The sequence below is a fragment of the Leucopleurus acutus genome (genome assembly GCF_964270905.1).
Source record: "Leucopleurus acutus genome assembly, chromosome: 2".
Taxonomy (NCBI): Eukaryota; Metazoa; Chordata; class Mammalia; order Artiodactyla; family Delphinidae; genus Leucopleurus; species Leucopleurus acutus.
This window is the reverse complement of record NC_139143.1, coordinates 136055766-136083348: the sequence shown is the minus strand read 5'-3', so window position 1 is coordinate 136083348 and position 27583 is coordinate 136055766. Positions and strand designations below refer to the sequence as shown.

General features: G+C 38.8%; 1 protein-coding gene across 1 annotated transcript; it reads left to right on the top strand.

The window, feature by feature from the left end:
* Positions 1-1274: 1274 nt before the first annotated feature.
* Positions 1275-27583, top strand: DYNLT5 (dynein light chain Tctex-type family member 5; the record flags this gene model as incomplete). The annotated part of the gene is made up of 4 exons (XM_082833880.1): positions 1275-1393; positions 21597-21688; positions 26190-26314; positions 27380-27583. The coding sequence occupies 4 exons, from the start codon at positions 1275-1277 to the stop codon at positions 27581-27583; spliced, it is 540 nt and encodes a 179-aa protein (XP_082690006.1).

The following is a 27583-nucleotide window of genomic DNA, read 5'->3' as shown; positions in this document are numbered from 1 at the left end:
GCTTCCTAACACACAGTACCTCTGCTGTATTTGTGTGCCCTTCAGTACCCTTTGCCTCTGTCTGACCTGACACTGATCACACTGGGGTTTTAGGTTGTGTTCTTGTCTGCCCTACCCACTTCAACTGCCAGCTCCTTGAAGGCAGGGACTGTTTTAGTTCTATTTTAGTGCCTAGCACGTGTCTCCCTGTTGGGGCTCTCAGATTTACAGATTATAAAATAATTCCAATGAATGTCTAAACTTGTATGTAGGCAATAGGGCAGTAGAGTTACAGTCCAAGTTCTGGGAAGTCCATTCCTACTATCAGCTTTTTCACAAGCATTTGTGAGAGGAGGTAGGTTTTCCAATAAATTACCTCATTAAAAGTTCTGAGCTTCCCTGGTGGCGCAGTGGTTGAGAGTCCGCCTGCCGATGCAGGGGACACGGGTTCGTGCCCCGATCCGGGAAGATCCCACATGCCGCGGAGCGGCTGTGCCCGCGACGCATGGCCGCTGAGCCTGCACGTCCGGAGCCTGTTGCTCCGCAACGGGAGAGGCCACAACAGTGAGAGGCCCGCGTACCGCAAAAAAAAAAAAAAAAAAAAAAAAAAAAGTTCTGTTTGCTCTTTACAAAGTAAATCACTGTTGCTTGAAAAAAAAATACCCTTTGGAGAAGCAGCTCATCTTAATTTTTAAAGTAATAGCAACAACAACAGATGTTAATTAGCAAAATATCATTGAAATTAAATTTGGGGAGGCAATAAAAATATTGTTTTCTGGTGTAGGATAATATCGTTCTTCTACATATGGCTATCATTTCTCAGTGACTTTAACCTCTTCTGCAGTTAAGTATTTTTGTTGCAGCTTAATATATGCTTGTGTGAATTAAGTATGCTATTGCATAAATAAAAGTTATCAGATGGTACTTTCCTGGTGGTCCAGTGGTTAAGACTCCGTGTTTCCACTGCAGGGGGAGCGGGTTCCATCCCTGGTCAGGGAACTAAGATCCCGCATACCACGCAGTGCAGCCAAAAAAATAAAAATAAAACAAAAAAGGAAGTCTCTACTTCTCATAAATTCTGAAATATTTTTCAAAAGAGTTATCATATTTCCATTTATACTGACCAGAATAACAACATATACTAAAAATCACTCTTTAGGAAACTCCACTTCCCTATTCCAAAATGCTTAAAAAAAAAGGATCTGTGTACTTTATTTAGAATGAGTCTCTGTGTTATACTAAAATATTTTCAGATCTTTTGTTCAGTATTTTACAAAAGTCTTCCTCCATAGGTTATGATGATGTCAGACATTGCTAAAGACAGAACGGCTCATTTACTGAAGAAGAGGGGCAGTGTGTCTTCTTTAAGTAGTCATGAGTTCCGGCGGAAGGAACCTCGTGGGCGCACCAAAGAGTGAGTGACTGGATGTCCATTAACACACTCAATTACTGAATAAACAGGTTCATAATATTTATCAGGAGGAAAAAAATGCATTTCCTTTGGGACATAAAAAGGGAGAAAAATGGGCAAGTACAAGGTTTAGGTCATCTTTGGGGGCCATATTTTTTAAAAGAACGAGAAAAAATAGTAACTAGATTTATTGTGGTGATCATTTGGAAATGTACAGAAATACTAAATCACTGTGTTGTGCAACAAGAAAAAGAAAACAGAGAAAAAGAACAAGGAAATTTAAGTGATAAGTTGATCACAGCAGCATTTTTTACTATTTCAGAGACTACCCCAAAAAATCACCTACTGAAAAGAATGTCATATGCAATGTAGACCAGCCACTTCTTAACTGACTCCTGAATTCTTCTCCTCAATATTATATGAATACATCGTTTTTGCATTATTGTAATCAATATATACATATACAATGCATTTAGCATTATTTTAAACAAATTTTGTAATGTATTTTCATAGTCTTTGTGCATATCCTTTTAAATGGTTGCATAATACAATATTTTGTCAGCTTATAATTCTGGGTTAGCTAACCATTCCCCAATCATTGAGCATTTTAAGTTCGTTTCCACTTTTTATATTTTTTACTATATAAGAAGTCTCTGATTGTTTTCTTCCCCGAAGTATAATTAGGATAATAAGTACATTTTTTGGCTCTTGCTACATATTGCATTTGCTCTCCTAAAAAAGATGAATTAATTTTTAATACTTTCATGGCATTTTTTTTGACTGCCATCGGGAGGAAAACCAAACAAATTATCCAATGCAGAGGTCAATTAATTTGTGTTATAAACTTTCCTTCTTAAAAGTATCTACACGATTGAAAGATATAGCAGGGCTTCCCTGGTGGCACAGTGATTAAGAATCCACCTGTCAATGCTGGGGACACGGGTTCAAGCCCTGGTCCAGGAAGTTCCCACATGCTGCGGAGCAACGAAGGCCGTGCGCTGCAACTACTGAGCCTGCGCTCTAGAGCCCGCAAACCACAACTACGGAAGCCCACGTGCCTAGAGCCTGTGCTCCACAACAAGAAAAGCCACCGCAATGAGAAGCCCACGCACCGCAATAAAGAGTAGCCCCCCGCTCGCCACAACTAGAGAAAGCCCACGCGCAGCAACGAAGACCCAGTGCAGCCAAAAATAAGTAAATAAAATAAATAAATAAATTTAAAAGAAAGAAAGAAAGATGTAGCATATTAATCCCCATGATTGGGAAGCAGGAGCTGGTGTGTCTGTTGGAACAGAGACCAGAAGAACTGGAAGAGATTTACGTTCGAATTCTGAAACCAAATTGTTCTGCTCTCAGAATGTATTAATACACTTACTCAAAATTCTACTTTTCAACCCTAGATGATTGTGGATTACAAGTCCTGTACAAATGCTCTCTTTCACAGATAGGAAATATAAAGGAGTAGCAATCTCAGTGTACATCAGAAGTAAAACTGGGAGAATAATTAACCTCTATAGCTTTTGCTTCTGATCCTAAGTCATTTTGACTGCTATTTCCAAGATTTAAGTGTAAGAGTTTTTTTTAATTATTTTAAAATAATTGTTAGCTTAAATTCAACTTTTTAGAAGCAAATATTATAATAATAATCTGACATAAATCCTGGTCCCATGATTTAAAAAGCACTGTTCTTATCCAAAAACTAAGCTATCATCCCTACTTGCATAAGTTTCATTTACTTCTTCCCTTTCAAAGCAAATAAGAAAGTCAAGTATATAGAATCAGAACATGGCCCAATCTGAAGAATTAAAGATCACTCTTATTTTATTGATGAAGTATAAAAACAAATTAAAAGGTAACAAGAACACGAAAATAGTTTTAGCAACACATGAGGAAAGTTTTTTTTTTTACTAACAAATACATTTAAGTGATAATTATCTTGATATATTTCAAAATTAGAAACAGGGACTCTCAAACAAAATATTCAGAATGTATCCTCTATTGGAGCCTTTTTTATTAAATAGCAAATGAACAGATTCCAAGCACGCTTGCAATGCAGAGGCCATTTAGGAGGCTGTCTCCTAACCCTAACTCCCACTTATTTTCCGTCGTCTTCATCCTTGCCAGGGACCAGAATGTATGGGTGATTCTCCTTCCTGAAATGGGTCTTCAACTAGTAGAAAAACTCTGAAAACTTAGTGGCTATCAAATGCAGCATTGTTTTGAATTTGCAGTGTTTTTTTGGAAAAACATATGCCTTTCACTTGAAAGTTATCTCAAAACAATTTTTTGACTAGATTAATTTCAATAGTATAAAGCATATGCTGAAGTATATTGAGGACCTAATACATTATGTCATTTAATCTCCCCAGCATTAATCCTACTAGGTAGACATCATTCCTACCATTTTGCTATGAAATAGCTGAGACTTATAGGTCAAGGAACAATTTAAGGATTAGGATACAGTCCTAAATCATGAGTATGGCCAAAAGGGCCCACAGACTCTTGCCTTCTCTAGTTCCGTCTTCCCCACTATCCTGCTTGCCTCCTACTCTTGGGCCATTCCCACCTTCCATATTTACAATCCCTCCGTGCTCTGCCTTGCCTCCAGCCATTGCCTCACGTTGCTTTCCCATGGGGTATCCTTGTCTGGAATGCTCATCTTACACTCTGGCTTCCTTCTTTTCCTCCTTCAGAATTTAGTTCCATCTCCAACTCTCCAAGAAGCTCTCTATCACAGTTTCCAAAACAGGTTCATTTTGCCTGACGCACAACAAGCCAAAACGCTAATATGCTGAGGTTTGCAGCAAAGAGTTTTCATTCGCAAGGCAGCCAAGCGAGGAGATAGGAGAACAAATCTCAAATTCACCTCCTCAAAACCAAGGGGATCGGGAGTTTATGGGACAAAGAATAAAGAAGCAGGGTAGTATGAGGCGTGGGAAGTGCGGGGAGGGTGAGGAAAGGTGATTGGGAAAAGATGCAGTAATTGTTGTTCCGTGCAGATGTTTCTAGCCTAGAGCCCTCTGCACATTCTGAGGGTGGAGTTTTGGGCCCTCTGATGTTAAAAGGTCACTGATTGGACACTAGCGTCTGCCCAGTTGAAGGGTCAGTGGTCCTATCCAGCCTTAACCAGCTGACCTCGAATTAGATGCAGTTGACTCCAAGTTCCTAAACAATAACTTGGGCAAACATCTTATTGTTTAGGTTATGCACTGCTTGGAGGACGTGGAAGTCTTAAAACAACCTTGATTAGCGAAGGCAGGTGAAATGGATGTAACCCACGGTTTCATAACTACCCAACTACAACCGCTTCCACTTCCGACTGGGTCGGATGCTCTTCCTTTCTGCTCCTGCTGCTTTCGCCTTCTACGTGGTACTGTATTTGGGTGTTTTCTTGTCTATCTCTCTCGTTAGACTGTGGACTTACTGGCCTTTATAACAGTAAACACTCTGATAAGGAGGGCAAAGAAGCATAGGAGGTAGACCTACTTGGAAAACAGTTTCTTAGATGTGGCATAAGCTCAGCATAAGATCATCCACATTCTTGGTTTCTCTGTGGTCTTCTATAGAAGTAACTAATGCTTAACATTGATCCCTGGGCATAATGGATACCTGAAATGCCTTCTGAATTGTAAAAGGAAGATTGAATTTATATTCAATATAATTATTGTTAATTGTTTTTAGATTTGTCTCTTTAATGTAAATTATGTTTTCATTATGAGGTAATTTTTATGCTTTATTCTTTAAAAAAAAAACATTTTAAGCTGGTTTTTACTATACCAACATCATAACTGTTAGCTCATTGGCATATTTCTTCCTATAGCTACCTAGTTGTCATCACACTTTATCTATAATTTTGAATTTTGTTGCTTTTCAGTTAAATAATTGATAATAATAAGGGTGCTAAGCTAAATTTTACTGAGCCCTCACTATGACCTCATTTTTGTTTCAGAGACGCACTGTATCAGGAGTTGGCAAACTATGACCCGAGGGCCAATTCCAACCTGCCATCTGTTTTTGTATAAAGGTTTTTCCATGATTGAAAAAAGTCAAAAGGAGAATAATACTTTTTGTCATGTGAAAATTATAAGAAACTCAACTTTCAGTAAAACCTTCAATAAATAAGGTTTTTACTGGACCACATCCATGTTTATTCATGTATGTATTGTCTCTGGCTGCTTTGACACCATAATGGCAGAGTTGAGTAGTTGCAATAGACGTGCAGGGTCTGCAAAGTGGAAAATATCTGCTATACGGCATTTTACAGAAATATTTGCTGACCCCTGTTCTATAAGAGAGATGCTGTTAGCATCTTCATCTTACAAATGAAGAAACATGCTTAGAGAGGTTGAGTCTCCAAAGCTACAGAATCAGCAAGTGGCAAAACGGGCTTTTGTTTACAGTCAAAAATTCTCATTCTCTGAAAATTGGCTATCTACGTGTAACTTGCATCAATGAAACTCTTCTACTCATTCACCAGAACCTTCTGTTTCCCATCCATGGGTAAGAGCAGGTATTTACAATGACGTCTTTCTTGTTGGAAACAGGCTTTGGCAGCTTTCAAAGAGTATTTGAACAGATGTGCTGCTCTCATATCCTTAAAATGGAAATAGAAGCCTGAGATTAAATTACTTTCCCAGGATAATGTGACATGATATCCAGGCTTCTTATCTCTGAGGCCAGTAGTTCAACTGGTAGGTCAAGCCTAAGATTGAAGACTGTAGAGTCTCTCTTTGGCCTCAAACCAAAATTACAGTGATATCATGAACCAGAACTTTGATGGATCCTAGAGCTCTCCACTTGAACCCACTGGTGGCATCTAATGCGGTAGTTAGGCCACATTATATTCTTCCACTTAGTCATTTATTCAAGGTTTATTAAGCTTCCACTTCGTGCCACATGTAAGGCATATAAAGGTGACTAACTGTAGGGTTGTTCTTCTCTCGAGAATCTCATTTTTCAAGTAAACTTAAAGCCACATGGTAATCTTTTCTTGGAAAAAATGGAAAAGATTACATTCATTGCTTCATTTGAAATAAATGTTTATTGACCAATGAGTAGGTGGTGAACCACACAGAAATAATCTGGTGGGAATGGCAATGCACAAGTCATTTTAAATGTGATGCATTTATTCAATGATTCCAACCTATACTACTTGAGCCGCTTATGTGCAGTTAAAAATGATGTTGCCTGGCCTGTTTCCTCCTTTTGATAAGCTCTATTGCCATCTGAATCAAACTAAAGCCCCCAACAAGATCTGGATGAGACACAGCTCCCCTCCAAAGAGAGAGAAGCTTGAGAAACTGCATTGGCCATGTTCCTAAATTAAACCACAATAATAGCTAATATTAAGTTGTGCTTAATAGATACATCCCATACAATATCCATATGAATCTCTTAAAAACCCTGTGGGTTAAGTAGAGAAGGTACTTTTATTATCCCCATTCATCTCATTTATTATCTTACTTCTCTCAGGAGCCGAGATGAGTTGAAACTATTCCTCATTTCGTAGCACATTGTCATCGCTAATATGAGTAGGACCCCTTGTTTGCCTGATTGCCCCCTTCTTCCCCATCCTCACTCCCACTCTCATCTCCCAATAGGCACCCACTCTGATGCACAAAATACTAAATATACTACAAGAATATACATACTTAAATACTATATTATATATATTTTTAATTTTCTGTGTATTATGATGTTTTGACATCTTCAAAAACCTTTCTGGCTGGGGAGAGGCTGCCCCCGGCACCAGGGTAGCCAGTTATTAAAGATAGTCAAGGACTCAGCAGGGAGCATGCCTTTAATATGCAAACTAACCAACTGGCATCCTGACCCGTTCTCTCTGGCCTCCCCACACATCCCAGGAGGCAGTATTTCTCTGCCCTAATCATCCCAGGGCCAAGTACCAGGCAACTAGGGGCCTCTCCTATAGCTTAGGACCCACTGAAATTATTCAGACCAGGCCAGTCCTGAGCTGTTTCCCCTGTACCGCTTTGCCTTTCCCTGGGAAACCCCAATAAAGGCCCCTGGCTCTCCCTTGCTCCCGTCTTCTGCCTCTTGACCACACTGGCATTTTTCCACATGGTCCTGTGTGGCATGTTGTGTCTCTTGCCTCTAGGACCTGTGAGTATAATAAACTGTTTTCATGAACCCGTCCTCTGACTCCTTCTGTGACTTCACCTGACTCTCTCATAAAAAATTACAGAACAAGTACTTAAAGATATGCATTTTTGACTTACATGAATGGTACTGTGCTATAAATCTCATTTTGTTTGCTCAATCTCATATCTCATTCAATAGTTTTAGTTTTTTATGTTTACTCATGTGACTATGGATATCTAGCTCTTTGCTTCTTACTGCTGCATAATAGTCCTTAATATACATCCATCACTCGTGCTCTTATCCATTCCCTTAGGGATGAACACCCAGATTGGTTTTCCCTCCCTGCCAAGGTATGCAGTGCCATGTGGAACATCTTTGTACATAACCCTTCATTGGCATCTTTGTGAAAAGTGCCCTTTGACTGTGATCCCAGGTAAAAGCATTCCTGTTAAGGAAGATTTGAATTAATAGTGAAATAATTCATAGATGAAACTGCTTAACACAAAAGCATATCAATATTTCTCAAATTAATCTACAAATGCACATATCTCAATCAAAACCCATTTGTATGTTTTGAGAAACTCAACAAACCATTTCTAAATTTTATAAATAGGGAAAGAATTCTGAGTAAGTAAACTTTGAAGAGTGAGCATTGAGGAGGAATTTACTCTATCAGATATTAAGATATACCACAAAGCTGTAGTAAGTAAAAATAATAATAAATACAGGAATAAACAAATAGGTGTAGAAATAGACAAATAAAGCAATGGAATACATAGAAACTTTAGAAGTAGACCTATGAATGTATAGAACATAATATATGAGCAAGGGGAAATGATGGGCTTTTTCTTTTAACACCTTTATTGGAGTATAATTGTTTACAATGGTGTATTAGTCTCTGCTTTATAACAAAGTGAATCAGCTATACCTATACATATATCCCCATATCTCCTCCCTCTTGCGTTTCCCTCCCACCCTCCCTATCCCACCCCTCTAGGTGGTCACAAAGCACCGAGCTGATCTCCCTGTGCTATGCGGCTGCTTCCCACTAGCTATCTATTTTACATTTGGTAGTGTATATATGTCCATGCCACTCTCTCACTTCTTCCTAGCTTACCCTTCTCCCTCCCTGTGTCCTCAAGTCCATTCTCTATGTCTGTGTCTATTCCTGTCCTGCCCCTAGGTTCTTCAGAACCAGTTTTTTCTTTTTATTTTTTTAGATTCCATATATATGTGTCAGCATACAGTATTTGGTTTTCGCTTCCTGACTTACTTCATTCTGTATGACAGACTCCAGGTCCATCCACCTCACTACAAGTAACGCAATTTCATTTCTTTTTATGGCTAAGTAATATTCCATTTTATGTATGTGCCACATCTTCTTTATCCATTCATCTGTTGATGGACACTTAGGTAACTTCCATGTCCTGGCTATCGTAAATAGAGGTGTAGTGAACATTGTGGTACATATCTGTTTTTGAATTATGGTTTTCTCAGGGTATATGCCCAGTAGTGGGATTGCTGGGTCGTATGGTAGTTCTATTTGTAGTTTTTTAAGGAACCTCTATACTCTTCTCCATCAATTTAAATACCCACCAACAGTGCAAGAGGGTTCCCTTTTCTCCACACCCTCTCCAGCATTTATTGTTTGTAGATTTTTTGATGATGGCCATTCTGACTGGTGTGAGGTGATACCTCATTGTAGTTTTGATTTGCATTTCTCTGATGATTAGTGATGTTGAGCATCCTTTCATGAGTTTGCTGGCAATCTGTATATCTTCTTAGGAGAAATGTCTATTTAGGTCTTCTGCCCATTTTTGGATTGGGTTGTTTGTTTTTTTGATATTGAGCTGCATGAGCTGCTTGTAAATTTTGTAGGTTAATCCTTTGTCAGTTGCTTCATTTGCAAATATCTTCTCCCATTCTGAGGGTTGTCTTTTAGTCTTGTTTATGGTTTCCTTTGCTGTGAAAAAGCTTTGAAGTTTCATTAAGTCCCATTTGTTTATTTTCGTTTTTATTTCCATTTCTCTAGGAGGTGAGTCAAAAAGGATCTTGCTGTGATTTATGTCACAGAGTGTTCTGCCTATGTTTTCCTCTAAGAGTTTGATAGTGTCTGGCCTTACATTTAGGTCTTTAATCCATTTTGAGTTTATTTTTGTGTATGGTGTTAGGGAGTGTTCTAATTTCATTCTTTTACATGTAGCTGTCCAGTTTTCCCAGCAACACTTATTGAAGAGGCTGTCTTTTCTCCATTGTATATTCTTGTCTCCTTTATCAAAAATAAGGTGACCATATGTGCGTGGGTTTATTTCTGGGCTTTCTATCCTGTTCCATTGAGCTATATTTCTGTTTTTGTGCCAGTACCATACTGTCTTGATTACTGTAGCTTTGTAGTATAGTCTGAAGTCAGGTAGTCTGATTCCTCCAGCTCCGTTTTTCTTTCTCAAGATTGCTTTGGCTATTCGGGGTCTTTTGTGTTTCCATACAAATTGTGAAATTTTTTGTTCTAGTTCTGTGAAAAATGCCTTTGGTAGTTTGATAGGGCTTGCATTGAATCTGTAGATTGCTTTGGGTAGTATAGTCATTTTCACAATGTTGATTCTTCCAATCCAAGAACATGGTATATCTCTCCATCTGTTTGTATCATCTTTAATTTCTTTCAGCAATGTCTTATAGTGTTCTGCATACAGATCTTTTGTCTCCTTAGATAGGTTTATTCCTAGGTATTTTATTCTTTTTGTTGCAATAATAAATGGTTAATTTTTCTTTCAGATTTTTCATCATTAGTGTATAGGAATGCAAGAGATTTCTGTGCATTAATTTTGTATCCTGCTACTTTACCAAATTCATTGATTAGCTCTAGTAGTTTTCTGGTAGCATCGTTAGGGTTCTCTATGTATACTATCATGTCATCTGCAAACAGTGACAGCTTTACTTCTTTTCTGATTTGTATTCCCTTTATTTCTTTTACTTCTCTGATTGCTGTGGCTAAAACTTCCAAAACTTTGTTGAATAATAGTGGTGAGAGTGGACATCCTTATCTTGTTCCTGATCTTAGTGGAAATGGTTTCAGTTTTTCACCATTGAGAATGATGCTGGCTATGGGTTTGTCATATGGTTTTTATCCTTCAGTTTGTTAATATGGTGTATCACATTGATTGATTTGCATATATTGGAGAATCCTTGCATTCCTGGGATAAACCCCACTTGTTCATGGTGTATGATCCTTTTAATGTGCTCTTGGGTTCTGTTTGCTAGTATTTTGTTGACGATATTTGCAACTATGTTCATCAGTGATACTGGCCTGTAGTTTTCTTTCTTTGTGACATCTTTGTTTGGTTTTGGTATCAGGGTGATGGTGGCCTCATAGAATGGGTTTGGGAGTGTTCCTCCCTCTGCTATATTTTGGAAGAGTTTGAGAAGGATAGGTGTTAGCTCTTCTCCAAATGTTTGATAGAATTCACCTGTGAAGCCATCTCGTTCTGGTCTTTTGTTGTTGGAAGATTTTTTTTTTTTTTATGGTACGTGGGCCTCTCACTGTTGTGGCCTCTCCCGTTGCAGAGCACAGGCTCTGGATGCGCAGCCTCAGCAGCCATGGCTCACGGGCCCAGCCACTCCGCAGCATGTGGGATCTTCCCGGACTGGGGCATGAACCCGTGTCCCCTGCATTGGCAGGCGGACCCTCAACCACTGTGCCACCAGGGAAGCCCCTGTTGTTGGAAGATTTTTAATCACAGACTCAATTTCAGTGCTTGTGATTGGTCTGTTTATATTTTCTATTCTTTCCTGGTTCAGTCTCCGAAGGTGGTGCTTTTCTAGGGATTGTCCATTTCTTCCAGGTTGTCCATTTTATTGGTATATAGTTGTGTGTAGTAATCTCTCATGATCCTTTATATTTCTGCAGTCTCAGTTTTACTTCTTTTTCATTTCTGATTCTATTGATTTGAGTCTTCTCCCTTTTTTTCTTCATGAGTCTGGCTAATGGTTTATCAATTTTGTTTATCTTCTCAAAGAACCAGCTTTTAGTTTTATTGATCTTTGCTATTGTTTCCTTCATTTATTTCTGATCTGATCTTTATGATTTCTTTCCTCCTGCTAACTCTGGGGTTTTTTTGTTCTTCTTTCTCTAATTGCTTTAGGTGTAAGTTTAGGTTGTTTATTTGAGATGTTTTTTGTTTCTTGAGGTAGGATTGTATTGCTATAAACTTCCCTCTTAGAACTGCTTTTGCTGCATCCCATAAGTTTTGGGTCATCATGTTTTCATTGTCATTTGTTTCTAGATATTATTTTATTTCCTCTTTGATTTCTTCCATGAGAAATGATGGGTTTTTAATAGATTGTTTTGGGAGAAAGCTGGCTTACTATATGAAGGAAAAAAAAAATGAAGCTGGATTCTTACACCATTTGCATGGTAGACTCCAGATGGAAGACTGAAATGTGGAAAGCTATAAAGCTAATAGAAGAAAGTATAGAATATCTTTGTGTTCTGTGGGAGGGAAAGATTTATTAAATAAGATCCCAAAATGAAAAACTAAAACCATTAAAAAAAAACTTGATAAATACAACTACAGTAAAACTTGTATCTCTGTTCAACAAAGAATACAATAGACACAGTTTGTAGGCCAGTAGAAGATATATATTTGTAAACTCATGCATATTAACAATTTTTTTAAAAAGCAGGAAAACAATTTTTAATAATCAAAAGAGATGAATAGCAATTTACAGAAGCAAAGCCCAAATGGCAAAGCAGAATGTGAAGAGATGCTTAAATTCACTTGGAAAGAGAAAAATGCAAATTAAGACAAGATACCATATTACACCCAACTGAATGGCACAACATAAGAAGGGAGAATAACACCAAATGTTGGCAAGGCTAGTGAGAATAATAGCTTATATAGGCATTCAGCAAAGAAATCTAACAGTATTTAGAAAAAATAGGGATATACATGCCCTATTATCCCCATATACTGAGGACACTGAGGCTTGCTGTGGTAAAGTGACTGGCCAGCATATCACAGTTCCCAGATGACAGAGCAAATCAACTGTGGTTCTCTGACCCTAGAATTTAGAGACCTCATGAAAGTATTTTTATTCGTTACGAGCTAATTGTACCCCACTACCCCTGCCAGATTCATACATTGAAGTCCTAATCCCCAATACCTCTGAATATGACCTTATTTGAAATAAGAGGTAAACTTAATTACCTCTTATTTAAAGAGGTAATTAAGTTTAAGTGAGTTCATTAGGGTGGGTTCTAAACCAATGTGACTGGTGTCCTTATAAGAAAAGGAAACTTGGACACCAACAGGCCTGGAGGGAGGTGATGTGAAGATACACAGGGAGGAGATGGCCATCCACAAGCCAAGGAGAGAGGCCTGGAACAGATCCTTCCCTCATGGCTCTCAGAAGGAACCAATCCAGCCAACACCTGGTTCTCGGACTTCTAACCTCCAGAAGTGTCAGACAGCAAACTTCTGTTGTTTAAGCCTCCCAGACTTGGCACTTCATTATGGCAGCCCTGGCTAACTATTGCAGTGCAGCTGACCCTTGTACAACACAAGTGTGAACTGTGCAGGTCCACTTACACGTGGATTTTTTTTCAATAGTAAATACTGCAGTACTACACGATCTGTGATTGGAGCTATGAATGTGGAATCAAGGATACTGAGGAAATGCAACCATGGATACTGAGGGCCGACCATAACTTCTACTGGATTTTCCACTGCAAAGAGGGTCAACACCCCTAACCCCCACGTTGTCAACTGTATCTCTGAAGGAGTGAATGGAATAGCATGAGCTTAGTCGGGGAGTCGAACGGGTGACTCAGAGGCCTGCTCTGCCACCGCTGGCTGGGGTCAATTCCAGTGTGAGCACTTACAAGCTGCTGGTCTTGCATAAGTTATTAAGCCTTCTTTGCCTCAGTTTCTTCCTGTACAAAATGGGATAAAAATAATAGTTGTCAGTTCGGGCATGTTGAGGATTTATTAAAATAATACATGGAAGCACTAGAATAGTTCTTGGCACATCAAAGAACAGAGCAAGTGTTGATCATTATTGTTACATAGAACTTTGGCATCAAACTAGACCTGAGTTTGAATCCCTGATCTTCTGTTAACTAGCTACTATTTAATATTCTTTGTCTTAATATATTATCTATGAAATGAGAATAACAATGACTTCATCACCGCATCATGTCTTTTGTTTACTGAACACATTTTTGTTGCCTGGGTTACTGGCATTGTGCTATGTGCCAAAGATGCAGTGGTGAACAAAATAGACTGTCCCTGAACTTGTGGCATTGCCCTTGTCAAGATCATAATGACTTTCACATTGCTGATGCAGTGGTCAGTCCTTCTCAATCTTCTTCACTGGTCCCTCCTCTTCTCCCCAATTTTTTAATGTAGGAGTGCCTCAGGGAGCACTTTGTCCCTTTCTCCCCTTCTTCTCTTGTCCTACACTTGTCCCCTCGGGAATCTCCTCCAGTCTAGTGACTGAGACATGGTGCTATGCCCCCAGATATATATCTCTGGCCCACACATCTCTCCCAAACCCCAGACTCATAGGTCTAACTGCCTATTGACCCCTTACTTCAGTACCTAGCAGACATTGCAAACTCAACATCTCACAACTTAAATCTTTAACTACCTTCCTTCCCATTCAAGAGGAGATTCCGTTGGATCAATTTTGAAAATATATTCAGAACCCAACTACTGGGACTTCCGTGGTGGCACAGTGGTTAAGAGTCTGCCCACCAATGCAGGGGACATGGGTTTGAGCCCTGGTCCGGGAAGATCCCACATGCCGTGGAGCAACTAAGCCCATGCGCCACAACTACCAAGCCTGCAAGCCACAACTGCTGAGGCCACACGCCACAACTACTGAAACCTGCATGCCTAGAGCCTGTGCTCAACGAGAGTAGCCACCTCAATGAGAAGCCCGCACACCGCCACCAAGAGTAACCCCCACTTGCTGCAACTAGAGAAAGCCTGCACACAGCAACAAAGACCCAACTCAACTAAAAATTAATTAATTAATTAATTAATTAATTTTTTAAAAAAAGAACCCAACTACTTACCACTTACCCCCCGACTTGGTCTGGGTCACTGTATTAGCTTGAGCTGCCATAACAAAATACCACGGATTGTGTGGCTTTAACAATAGGAATTTATTTTCTCACAGTCCTGGAGGCTGGAAGTCTGAAATCAGGGTGCCAGCTTGGTTAGGTTCTGGTGAGGGCCCGCTTCCTGACTTGTAGACGGCCATCTTTTCACAGTGTCCTTGCATGGAGGAAAGAATGCTGCTGTTTCTTTCTTTTACGTAAGGAGCCCAGTTCTATCAGTTCAGGGCTTCACCCTTACAACTTCATTTCACTTTAATGATCTCCTTAAAGGCCTTATCTCCAATATACTCACATGGGGTGTTAAGGCTTCAATCTATGAATTTTGAAGAGACACAATTTTGTTCCTAGCAGTTACTGCCATCTCTCCCCTGGATTACTATAAAAGCTTTCTAACTGGAATCCCTGTGTTTACACATGCTGCCCTACAGCCTATTCTCAGCACAACATTTGGAGTTATCATTGTAAAATATAACATGGATCTTGCTATTCCTCTGCTCAAAATTCTATAAAGGCTTCCACTTTATCAGAGTAAAAGCCAAGATTTTAAGATGGCCCACAAAACTCTACATGGTCCAGCTACCTGACACCCTGGTAACCTCATCTCCTTCCACCCTCCTGCTTGCTGCCTCTCCTCCAGCTACTCTGGCCTCTATGCACTTCTTCAAAACTACCAGGCAGCCTTCTGCTCGAAGCCTATGCATGTGCCTTCCTCTCCCCCGACACACCCTTCCCTCCGACATCCACATGGCTCATTTCCTCACCTCCTCCAACTCTTTGCTCAGGGAGATCTATCTTGATTATTCTGTTTAAAATTACACACAACTGCCTCTCTCCCATCCACTTTCAAGCTCCCTTAACTAAGCTCTCCTTTTCCATGTAGCATTTATCATCTTCTAACATAGCATATAACTTACTTGTTTAGTATTTTATTGTCTTTTTTCTGTCTCTTTTCACTAGGTTCCATGAGGGCAGAGATTTTAGTTTGTTTTTGTTTTCTGGGTTTTTTTGTTTTTTGTTGTTGTTTTGGGGGTTTTTTTGTTTTTTATATCCCAGGGGCCTAGAATAGCACCTGGCACATAGCAGTCACTCAATAAGTATTTTTTGACAGTAGAATGAATAATTATTGCATTATCCTAATTCCTGAACACAAACAGGTTAGGTTCACAGGTTCGAGTATGTAAGTCCAGGGTGACTAAGGGCTTTCATCTTGCAGACAAAAGATGCATTTACAGCAAAAAGAAAAATGTTTGTTCAAATTTTTAAAACAAGGTATACTTTACCTTCTTGCTGAAACATTCCATTGTGCACCTATTAAAAAAGAAGAAGAACATTATCATTTGTGTTGAACATCTGTTGGGATAGACGACACTCCTTGATGATCTCCATGGCACTGTGGAGGTAACCATGGCACACACACTCCCAGCCTCACCTCTCTGATGATTGCCAAGGGTAATGCGACTTTGAACTGTGCATTCATCCAGGAGCTGCAACAGAAGTTTCATCAGCTGCTCTTGACCTTAACCTCACCTTCTCTTGAATAAAGAGATCCAACAGTGGGCTTCAGACACTAACTCTGACTTTCTATTCACCCGCTCAAATTTGTTCTACTTTGTCAGTCACATTTCCTGGATTATCTTCAATCGCTTCAGAGCTAGACTTTTCACAGGTTGCATGGTTCATTCTTTGGCCTTCAGAATCATTCCTACTCTTAAAAATGTATCCCACAAGAACACATATCATGTCATTTTCTCTCCTCTTTCATTTTTGAAAACATATCTTGACTTTTGTTTCCATTACAACCTTTCTCTTACTTGTAAGATGGGACCCATAATGTGAATAAAATATCTTAAAACTATGTAAAAATCCGGCAATACTGCTATAAAACTAAATGGCTACACACAACTAAATTACCTTAACAGACAGCTTGTACCTTCCACTGATGGGGGAAGAGTTGGTACGCTTTTGATCTTAAGCATAATAGTCATAAAAATGTCCATAGACATTTTGAGGTGGAAAGTTCCCAAGTGAGGGTTTTTTTGCAGTACGCGGGCCTCTCACTGCTGTGGCCTCTCCCGCCGCGGAGCACAGGCTCCGGACGCGCAGGCCCAGAGGCCATAGCCCACGGGCCCAGCTGCTCCGCGGCACGTGGGATCCTCCCGGACCGGGGCACGAACCCGCGTCCCCGCATCGGCAGGCAGACTCCCACCACTGCGCCACCAGGGAAGCCCCCAAGTGAGTTTTGATGCATATTTTGTTTTCTACATCTTGTGTCTCCAGCACAGGAAGTCTTATTTTCCTTTGTATTCCCAGTACTTCCCACTTTGCCTGCCACATGGTGGGCAATAAATAGCTGTTGAAAGAATGAAGCAAAAAGAAAAGAACAAATGTACAAATTTATACCCTGAAGCCCTCTTTTTCTCCGTGCTCTCTGAAATAACCCCACTGGGAGGCAGCACGTGACTTTAATAACAGATTTTAAAAAATAAGAGAGGGTCATGCTTAAATGATTCCATTCAAAATACGGTAGTTCCAGGCATTTCACAGTTACAAATCGAAGAAAGAGGTGATAGTGTGACCTTCTTAAGCTGCTAAATGAATGGCTTCAAGGCTAGCTATCTATTCAAACATTATCTCTTACTGCAGCTTAAAACATCTAAGGCATAATGGCAGTGAAAATGTCTGGAAATGAATTCTTAATAATAATTAGATGGTATTATGGCTGGTGAGATTTAATTGACATTATTGTTTCTATCTCCAACCATCATGACAATAAGACATGCCTTGTACTTATTCTGTGTAATTCAAGGAATGGTCAGCATGCAAATGTGTAAGATGTTTTCAGGAAAAGTGAATTTCATGAAAAATAAACATATTCCAACTCCCTAGCTAATTTTTTGGCTCTTTTCTGCATAATCATAACACAGGCTGTTGGGTTAGCATGGGACACAATGTAAGAGAGTTACTTTTGTTATTGTGTACCAATTTCATGCAGCTATTTCCACAACCAGGCTAATTTCAAGTCTGTCCTGAGCAATGGTACATGTGATTCCAAGTATTAATGGAAATTTATATTGGTTACAAATTGTTACTCTTCTCTCTAGAATAGCATTAGTTCATTTGTTCACTGTTTTCACCAGCAGTTTACACCAGACTTTCAGTTTTCCTGCTTTTACTTTTAAACGACCTTCCTGCCTAAAACTTTACAACTCCTTTGGGCACATTTTGCCAGTTGAAATCCTTTTCTTCCATAAATGCCAACAAGCTGATGAAACATATAGACAGCAAGAACATTTTTCACATTTAAAAAAATCAACTACAGCGTTCCATTCGCAGTGAGATCATGTATCTAAGAAGGATTATTATTATAAACTAGGGAAGGCCTGGTCATAGGCAACAGAAACTCATCCACGTGTAATGTGAAATATACCCAATAAATTTGTTGTGCTGTGAATACAGCACTGGTAATTAAAATTATAAATTTGTTCTTTGAAGCATCTCACATTTTTATCTTTAAAAATTTCAAAGGGCTTGAATAAAGCTGTTTATCAATAGAAAATATGTACATGTTTTTCTAAGTCAGTATTCTGAACTGACATTGGTAATTGCAAGCATTTTTAATATTTTATGTCTTCTTTTTGTCTTTTTTCATGCAATATATATTGTATTTTTTCTGTTCAACTTATTCTCTTTTCTCTCTCCCTTCTTCCGAGGCATCTCATTCTAATATAGGAACTATCAGATATCAGTTTCAAAAAATACCATAAACAGGGTTTTTAAAAAAGTAAAATTTTTCTATAACTTACATGAAATTATAGTCTTGGTTGATACATGGTCAGATTTCCAAAGTACAGAAATCAATAGACTAACCAAATATTTTCCTTCTGCATGATAAGGGAAGCCAGGTTAATATATCTGAAATATCTGAAATCTCACTCCCCAAAGCCCCGTCTCTTCCACAAAATTAACTACAAGTTTTGTGCTCTATTACTTGCAGCATCCCACTTCCAAACTCTGTATCAGTTAAAATTTGTATCAGTTATATCTAATGCTTCTTATAAAAATCTTTTTATAAAAAATAAAAACAGTGGCTTAAACAAAATAGAAATATATTTTCTCTTACATAAAAGAAGTCTAGAAGGACTAGTGTTCTAGCTTCTGATCTACAATCCATAACGTCATCTCAAGATCCAAGATAGCTGCTGAGCTCTTGCCATCATATCCACGGTCCAGTCATGAACAGGCCCCTGCTGGTTGACTTAGTTGGTTGAATTAATTCTCTCAGAATTTTCACCCATAACTTCCACTTACATCTTATTGGCTCATAAGCCACATGGCCCCAGTAGCACTAAAGAGTCCAAGCATTTGTCTTCAATTTGGAGAGAAATATTCCCCCAAACTTCTGGTACTGCTACCAAGGAAGAAGAGAACAACATTGGAAAGCAAATGAGTCCCTGCCACAATGGTCATTATAGTTTTCTTTATAATGATGGAATATTGAAAACAACCTAAATGGCCTGTTTAACTAAAATGCAGTATGTTCATAAATTAAATACTGTCTTGATATTTAAAACATGGATGCAGATTACTATTTATTGACATAGTTATCTGCTATATATTTCTGAGTGAAAAAAAAAACCAGCGTCTATAATAGATCCCATATGTAAAATCATGTCTGAAAAGTTTTTTTAACATTAAGAGTGGTTAGATAATCACTGAGGTTAGTACTTTTTTGTGTAACTTTACTTTGTTCTTTATACTTTCCTGTACACTTTGAAATTTTTACAATGAGCATACACGGTTTACAGATTGCTGTAGAAATAAAAAGGCACTGTACGAAATCACCTTCAGTATTTCAAAAAAAAGTCACTCTAAAAAACTTTCTATTTGCACAGCAATCTTCAGCCAATGGGGTTTTGAAGCTGCCCTTATGACAGTTACCAATATCATACTGATAATATTACAAACTGCACTGGATATCATTTTTTTTAGTAACATGGCAATAACAAAGCAATAGTATCCAAAGCAAAAAAATCATTACTTGCTTTTTTGTGTTAGACTTCTAACTCTGCTAATTTGAGTTTTATACAAACTCTACTTCTCCTTCTATGAGTTTTTAATATGGCATTTAGTAGAAAAGAAATAGGGTTTTATTAACATCTTCTTATGTTTGTGCAAGTAACTTTTAATTGCAGCAATTAATTATTTCAGGTAGTCATTGCCCCTATTTCCATTCTATCAGATATGATCATATATGAAACTTTGTTACAGAAGTAAATAGAGTATTTGAAATCTAAGTCTGCCTTTCATATGTGTATGCAGTTAAGCACTTTGCCAGTTCCCTTTATCGCTGAAATGGGCAGAATGACTCTTTTACTTCCTTAAAGGGGGTATTTTAAAGATAAAATGAGACAATTGATGGAAAATATTTTGCAGAAAATAAGTAGCATATACAATATTGGGGCAGGCTGGCTTATCTTAAAATCAAGGGGCTTATGCAACGTTGGTTTTTCTAAGCAGAAGCTACCATCTTTGGCGCTGCTCACAACACCTGCAGCCAACGTGGCTAAATAGGTTGGTTGCTACTTCAAAGGGCAGCAGAAAATTGAGGAAAGCAGGTGTTATAAGAATGGAGACTAACTCACTAATCCAGAAATCCATTGTGGAAAAGCAGCCGTAATGTCTTACATCACTTTCTTGGGCTGGGTGGGTAAACCTTAATTTATTGTTTAAATTGTATTAAATGATTTTTAAAATATAATATCCGTGATTTTCTTAAAATAGCAATTTGCAGGAAGCTCACTAACTCCCAACAGCTCAGAACTAAGTATTTAAAACTCCTTGCAGAGAGAAAAAAAGTCCCCAAAGATTAAGAACAAATATCTCATTCTTATTTAATTAAAGCAAAAACTTAGCCTGCTTATAAAAGTAATCACTCTGAAAACACACACACACACGCACACACGCACACACACACTGTTATATCATCTCCTTTGAAATGATATCTGTCTTAACCTCCGTTTCACAGGTGGAGAGAACTGGGGTAGAGATCTGAGACTGCCATTAGTGACAGCTGAATTTTCTCTGATTAAGTAGTGCTGGAGGGACTTTAGGGGTTACTCTTCATTTGAGTCTCCTGTTCAGCACCTGGATAAGCTTATATTGCCTTGGTAACCAAGCCAAAACCCTTTCTTAATGTTGAAAAGGGTGATTGATGCTTATTGATTACTATAGTTTGGGTGAATTGCGGTTTCTCTCATCATGTAGATGAGTTTCTCATTTTTCTTTTTTCTACTAAAGGGATTTTGTGAGGTACATTTAATAATAAACTCCTTATAATCCCCCATGTATGTAAAGAGCTTGTTGCCCAACATTTTAAGCTTCCTCACGTAATCCCCAGTCCCTTTTGTGAGTTCTGTCCACTTTGAGGAGAGACTTTTGCACCTGCAGTAGAGATGCAATTGACAATAGCTTTTGAAACGTGTACAGTTGGCCCTCGGTATCTGCTGAGCATTGGTTCCGGGAGCCCCCCATGGATACCAAAAGCAGTGGATGCGCAAGTCCCTTATATAAAATGGTGCAGTACAGTTGGTCCTCCATATCCATGGGTTCCACATCCGCGGATTTAACCAACTGAAATATGTGACTGGGTGAATCCCTGGATGCGAAGGGCTGACTGTACATACTCCATTAGCCCACAGATGGAACAACCCATGAATACTTTCGTGATAATCAAATGCCCCAGGCACTGCGCTGGGCTTCAACCACTATATTGAGACCTGCTCCAAGTGACTTCTCTACACTGGTAATATTTCCATCTCTAAAATGTTTTAGACTTTAAATGTATTACCAGGATATTTACAGGACTTGCTTGAAATATTTTTAGAGAAAACATAAAACTTCTGTCACATCTTTGCTAAGAGCAACATGGTGTTTTGCTATTATTGTTATAGTAACTGTTGAAATTTGTTTTCTCCTTGCTTTTAGCTCTCTGAGTACAGTGTCTTATATGGATGAACCTAGCCAACATGAAGATGCCTCTCACCTCGCAGTTCAGATGGAAAACACCTACCAACTGGGTGTGTTATTTTATCACTCCATCCTATTTAAGACTTCTAATTTTATGGGTGATATTTACTTAAAATAATATCTGATAACCTGGCATTGTCTTCAATGCTAGCACAATATAAGGGATCTTAATTAATTGGGTGATTTGGTATTGCTTTAATTTCTTCCTCTGCAAAGTGGGACCAGTATCCATTGCCTACTTTTCTTTATCAGTATTTTCTAAATACCAAGCAAGTCACTGGGCGGCACTGAGGTGTAGTTGTATTACTGAATTAAGGAGTTCATTGGGTATTTCTTGTGGAGTTTTTTATATCTACTTGAGTTAAATGAAAGAGATATGCATTATAGTTTTATCAAACAAAACCAACCAAGGTTGCTGATGGGTGGAGAAAAAAGCCTTAAGACAAAGGCAAATGATTCCTGGTCCCCTGTTGACAGAGATATTTATCTTTTCCCGCAGAGGTTTTGGGTCTTTGAAAACAAGAATCTTTGCACCTGCCCCTATACTCCAGGTGGAGTCCACAGTGACTATCATTCCCCATTCACATTTCTGCATAGAACTACTTGCTTTCTCTAAATGAGTACCTTCTCACTATTATCTGAATCCATATATAATTACTGCTGTATGGAAATTCCGCAGAGACTTACCAGTGACCAAAGGAAGACTCCATGGGCCAGAGTGGTTTCATCTGTGGTCAGTTAACCTCAGGAGAATTATAGACCATCAGCACATCCCATTAGGCCTTCTAGCCAGTTTTCTACAGTAATCCCCAAGACGACATGGAGTATAAGGCTCCATAATTAGTCTGTCTACTGGTATTTTCACAGTGCCTATGGTAGACAACTAATATTCCTGCCAACCAAGATACATTTATACTCCTTCTGGTAGCCTGACCCAGTTTCCTTTGGGGGAGCCCGACCACTGCCATCATTATCACTTTTGGTCCATAGCATCCTCCTGAAGCTGACACTGGCTTCAGAGATGTAACAGTGACTGATTTGGGGATTTGGTCAAGGCCATCAAAGCCTTTGAGGTTCAATTCAGAAAATGTTGTTTGGGTTGTTGAAGAAGCAGTTCATATCCTGAAACCGGAAAGAATAAGGGCTTATGGCAGCTTTGGCCATCTTGCCCTCACATGAAGCCTGAGACCACGTCCTACATCCAGCTGTGTACTCTTAGACTTTTCAGTTAGGCAAAGTAAGTTTGGGTCAGGTCTTCCTGTAACTAAAAGAGCTTTGCCATTCGGTGCCTATGACTCTGGGCTCTGCATGCTAGAAGGCTTTGAATCTGATTTTCACAAGATAAAGCATTTGAAATATGAAGCCCTGTGTTTCTTCTTCAAAAGGATCTATTTTCATAACATTTCTCCAAATAAACTAAACTGTCTAATCAGTTTTAGAAGTACTGAGTGTTGAAGCAAGTTAGAAAAGTAATTTTAGAAATAGCTTAGTATAAAGTATTTTCCATATTTTCTTTCAGAAAGTCATGTGAATTATTCTTTTGTGATTAAAGTCTTTTATACATGACAATCCATTTTTAAAGCATTTAACTAGCTATTTTGTTAATAATCAAAAATGTATTTCCACTTCCACTTGTTTCTGGGTTTATTTTGTATCTGAAAGAAGGTAGTCTGTGGGCCTTTGGCAAAGATTTTCTCCTATCTATACAATGAATACTGACCAGAAGAGTGAGGAAAAACTCAATCACCAGTATCACTGTGTTTACTTTTTCACATGCATCATGTAAACACATCTTAAATGTTTAGCATGTTTGTCCTCCCTTTATCTAAGTAATTACAGCCACCAAGAATGAGATAAATCATAATTTTTAAAAAGGGGGAATGGAAGAATGAAAACATATTTCTTATAATAAAAGCCACTTACCTCTTCCCATTAATTAATTACTGAAACATGAGTACAGAAGAAAATACGAGCTGCAGGGTCCAATGTATATGAATCTGAACACTCATTTTGCCTATTCCTAAATAAATGATGTTTGAGCAAGGGATTCAGCATCCTTGAATCTCAGTTTCTTCATCTGCAAGTAGGGATAATAGTCCACACATCTAGGGATACTGTGAGAATTAAATGAACTATTGTATTGCTTCCCCATTCAGTATGTTATTGCTTCTCAAACTGACTGACTCTAGGTCTTCACCTTAGATCACTAAGAAGAAAAGCCTTCTATGACATCCAACATAATTTCCTATTAAGTATGGAATGAGTTCTCCACAGGACTTTTTCTGGAGCAATGACTATAGAGGTACCTGATTTTTTAAAAACACTGTGAGCACCACGTCACACAAGGGCTATAGGGGGCCATCTTTGCTGCCACATCGAGACAGTCCACCTGAAGCCAATTATTGAAAAATAGAATCTAAAGACAGAGAGAGAGACATCGTTTGAACTCAACTCTCTTGAGATGAGCAGGCCCCGTCACCAGAGGGTTTGTTGGACAGAGTCTGCCAGTCTCTCAGTGCTGACTTTGCTCCACCCTACAGGGTCCTTCCCGCCTGTGGAGGCCTCACTACATCCCTCCTTTACACTGTTGCCCATCTTGCTGCCTTCTCAGCAAGTGCAATCCCTGTCTCTTTGCTCAGAATAAGGTAGCAACAATAACAGCTACAACACTCTTAATAACAAAGCTCTAATGAGTGGCTTTTTTGTGTGGCAGGCACTGTTCTGAGCATTTTAAATACTTCGCCTCATTTAATCCCAACAAAAAACAATATGTGATGATTCTTATCACTATTCCTTTTTGGGAAGCTAAGACACAGATATATTAAATAACCAAATTTTTATCTATTCTCTCTTAAATCTATTTTTATGGACAAGTTTCTCTTTTTTTTTTTTTCCATCCTGTTACTTCTTCAGATCTTTGCTTTTTGACTTCTAAAGACATTTTTTCCTCCTAAAGAAAAAGATTTGCTCTAAAAAAAAAGAAATGAAAAAAAGCTTAGGCATTCACATTAGTTGATTCTGAAAGCTTCAGGAGCTTGTTTTGGAAGTCAAATGCTGAATATTGACTCTCTCTCTTTGCCTCTCAGCATCCCAGCCTGAGTAAGGCAATAGATAATTCTGGCTGTATAGGGCCAAGGTCACAAAGAAGTGAGAAAAGAAAAGTTTACTACCATATTTAAAATTCTTTTCAGAATAGAATCTTGTTAATGAGATTAAAAAGACAAACCTGAGCAAAGTGCAGAAAGGGCATTGGTGCAGCTGGACAGTGGGAGCTACTAGAAACTGAGACTCAGGTGCCCCCAGGATTCCATCTTTCCAGCCCTAAACTGTGTGAGGCTCCCTCTCTCACCGTGGCCTGGCTGCCTTCCCACTATGAGAAACAGCCTCCAGCAGTTCCTGAGAGTCACGTGTTATAACTTTTAACACCAAAAAGGGACTGACTTTTTTTTCTTTTCCTAGCTCCAATTTAAAATAAAAATTCCAAGAAAGGACTCTAATTGACCTGGCTTGGGGCAAGTCCATCAAGGGCCAATCAACCATGATCTGGACTTGGGCTCAAAGAAAATGATGGTAGAACCTAAAGAACCACATGGTTAGAGTGGGAAGAGGACCAGTTCCTTCCATTTGGGAGATGCTGTTTCCAAATCACAGGGAGGAGTACTAAGCGTAGGTGGACAAACATATGCACTGAAGGAATTTACTATTTTCTGAAGGGAACAATGCCTACGGTCGCTATAATACCTGGCCGAATTAAGTTCCGTGTGAATGATACAGGTCAAGTTAAGGTAAATGCCATACGAGAGCTTGGTAGGAAGGAGTGAAAAAGAGAGGTACCAATCTAAAGGACATAGTCTATTTAATTTAGTCCAAGCTGTTAGTATCATTTTTTAATTTCTTAAGTAGGAAGGGAGGAACCACTCTCAAATTTAGCCTCAGTTCACTAGCGTATGCAAGTGGAAATCTTCTAAAACATCCACAGGATGGTGACACAGTAGGTGTCTGGGGGCTTGCCTACTGGGGCTGGTGCCCTAGCTCTGACCCTATGAAGCAAGAGCAACCAGGACCAACCCTTCATAGGTTTATAACTGCTTGTCGTTCTCCTGTAGAACAGAGATTCCTGCTGACTCAATACCGGGGTTAATTTTCATACTCGTAGCAGATGTCTCTGTTTTACTTGTCCACATTCATTCCCCAGGCTGATTTAAATTTAATTGAACAATTCATGTGTAATCATCAAAATAAAAATACTATTAAGTGAGCCCCAGGAGGCTGACCTAACTCAACTCTAGGCACGGGCTGTCACCTTCTGGTTAAGTTCAGCCGTAGGGAAACTTCAGCAGGAAGAGAGAGTGTGAACCCTTGCCTTTGGGCTCATCTTGGGCTGTTTGCATCTATCAACAGAAGGACATAAGCTACTCTTAAGGGAGCCCTCTCCACATGGCTCTTCTGGGATCTAGTTCCCTTCTCAGACCCCTCTTTCAATAAAGCTATGGGGTGGATGGATATGATTTGAAATTACTTCTTTGAAAGAAATTCCATCTGTATTTTCAGGTCCTACCAAACATTTTCCTGTTGTCATTGTCAATCATATTCTGAAAGATGTGTTAACTAACTACCTACAAGAAGAAAAATATGAACCAGAGCTCTGTAGACAGATGACTAAAACGATTTCTGAGGTATGCGTATGATTTCCCAAAGTGTTAACTATGATGAGAATATTTGTTGAAAGCACAACCCCCTACTTTTTGATGAAGGCAATTAATTTGCAGTAGCAGTAAAACTGCTTATTTTTATTTTATAAAAGTATTTATTAGGTCATATTCTATGTGTGTCTGTGTGTGTGTAAAAAGCCTTTGTCTAATACAATTATTATGTGCATCCCTTGCATGTATTCTGTTTAAGAAATATATAAAACTGCCCCATTTATTAAAAAATTTTTATTGTAGAAAATACACTTTAATAATCATTTTTTCTTCCCCAAGTCACCTTCTTTGTATGCCATCAAATGCAAACATTGTGGCCTTTAAATACCTTTCTATTTTTATCAAGTAAAATGCTGGCACTCCATCAGGTTTTCTCTACTTTCTTTTTCATTACAAACTCTCTAATAAGCATTCACGATTAGTCATATTACAGGAGACTCCAGCTGTATGGTCCCTTAATTAGACATGAACAAGAGGGTATAACTCAAATGCCAACATTCTTTGAAGGGAAGCCATCTCAACATAGATTTTCAAAGAATGTAATAAATCCATTAAACTCTATTCTCTGGATTATCATTTTTCCATGTGCCTTAGAAAACGTAGATTTCTTGCTTGGGCTATCATTTTGTCCCTAAATGTCCTGTCTTGTGAGGCCAGTGCTTGAAGGAAATTATAGCTACCATTCTACAACAGTTAAAAGGATCCAAGGGCTTCCCTGGTGGCGCAGTGGTTGAGTGTCCGCCTGCCGATGCAGGGGACATGGGTTTGTGCCCTGGTCTGGGAAGATCCCACATGCCGTGGAGCGGCTGGGCCCGTGAGCCATGGCCGCTGAGCCTGCGCGTCTGGAGCCTGTGCTCCGCAACAGGAGAGGCCACAACAGTGAGAGGCCCGCGTACCACAAAAAAAAAAAAAAAAAAAAGGATCCAAAATGTATCATGCTGTTTTCTTCAGTTAAATCCACTATATTTATGAGGAAAATTAAGACTCTTACATTTCAATGTGACTAAGTGAGGATTTTTTTTTGCTTTTAATTTCTAGATTATTAAAGCCCAGATCAAGGACTTGATGATTCCACGATATAAGCTAATTGTGATGGTTCACATTGGACAACTGACTGGCCAGAGCATACTGATTGGAAGCAGATGCCTCTGGGATCCTAAAAATGATACCTTTGCATCTTACATTTTCAGAAATTCTTCTCTGTTTGCTCTTGCAAATGTCTACACAGTTTACTTTGAGTGA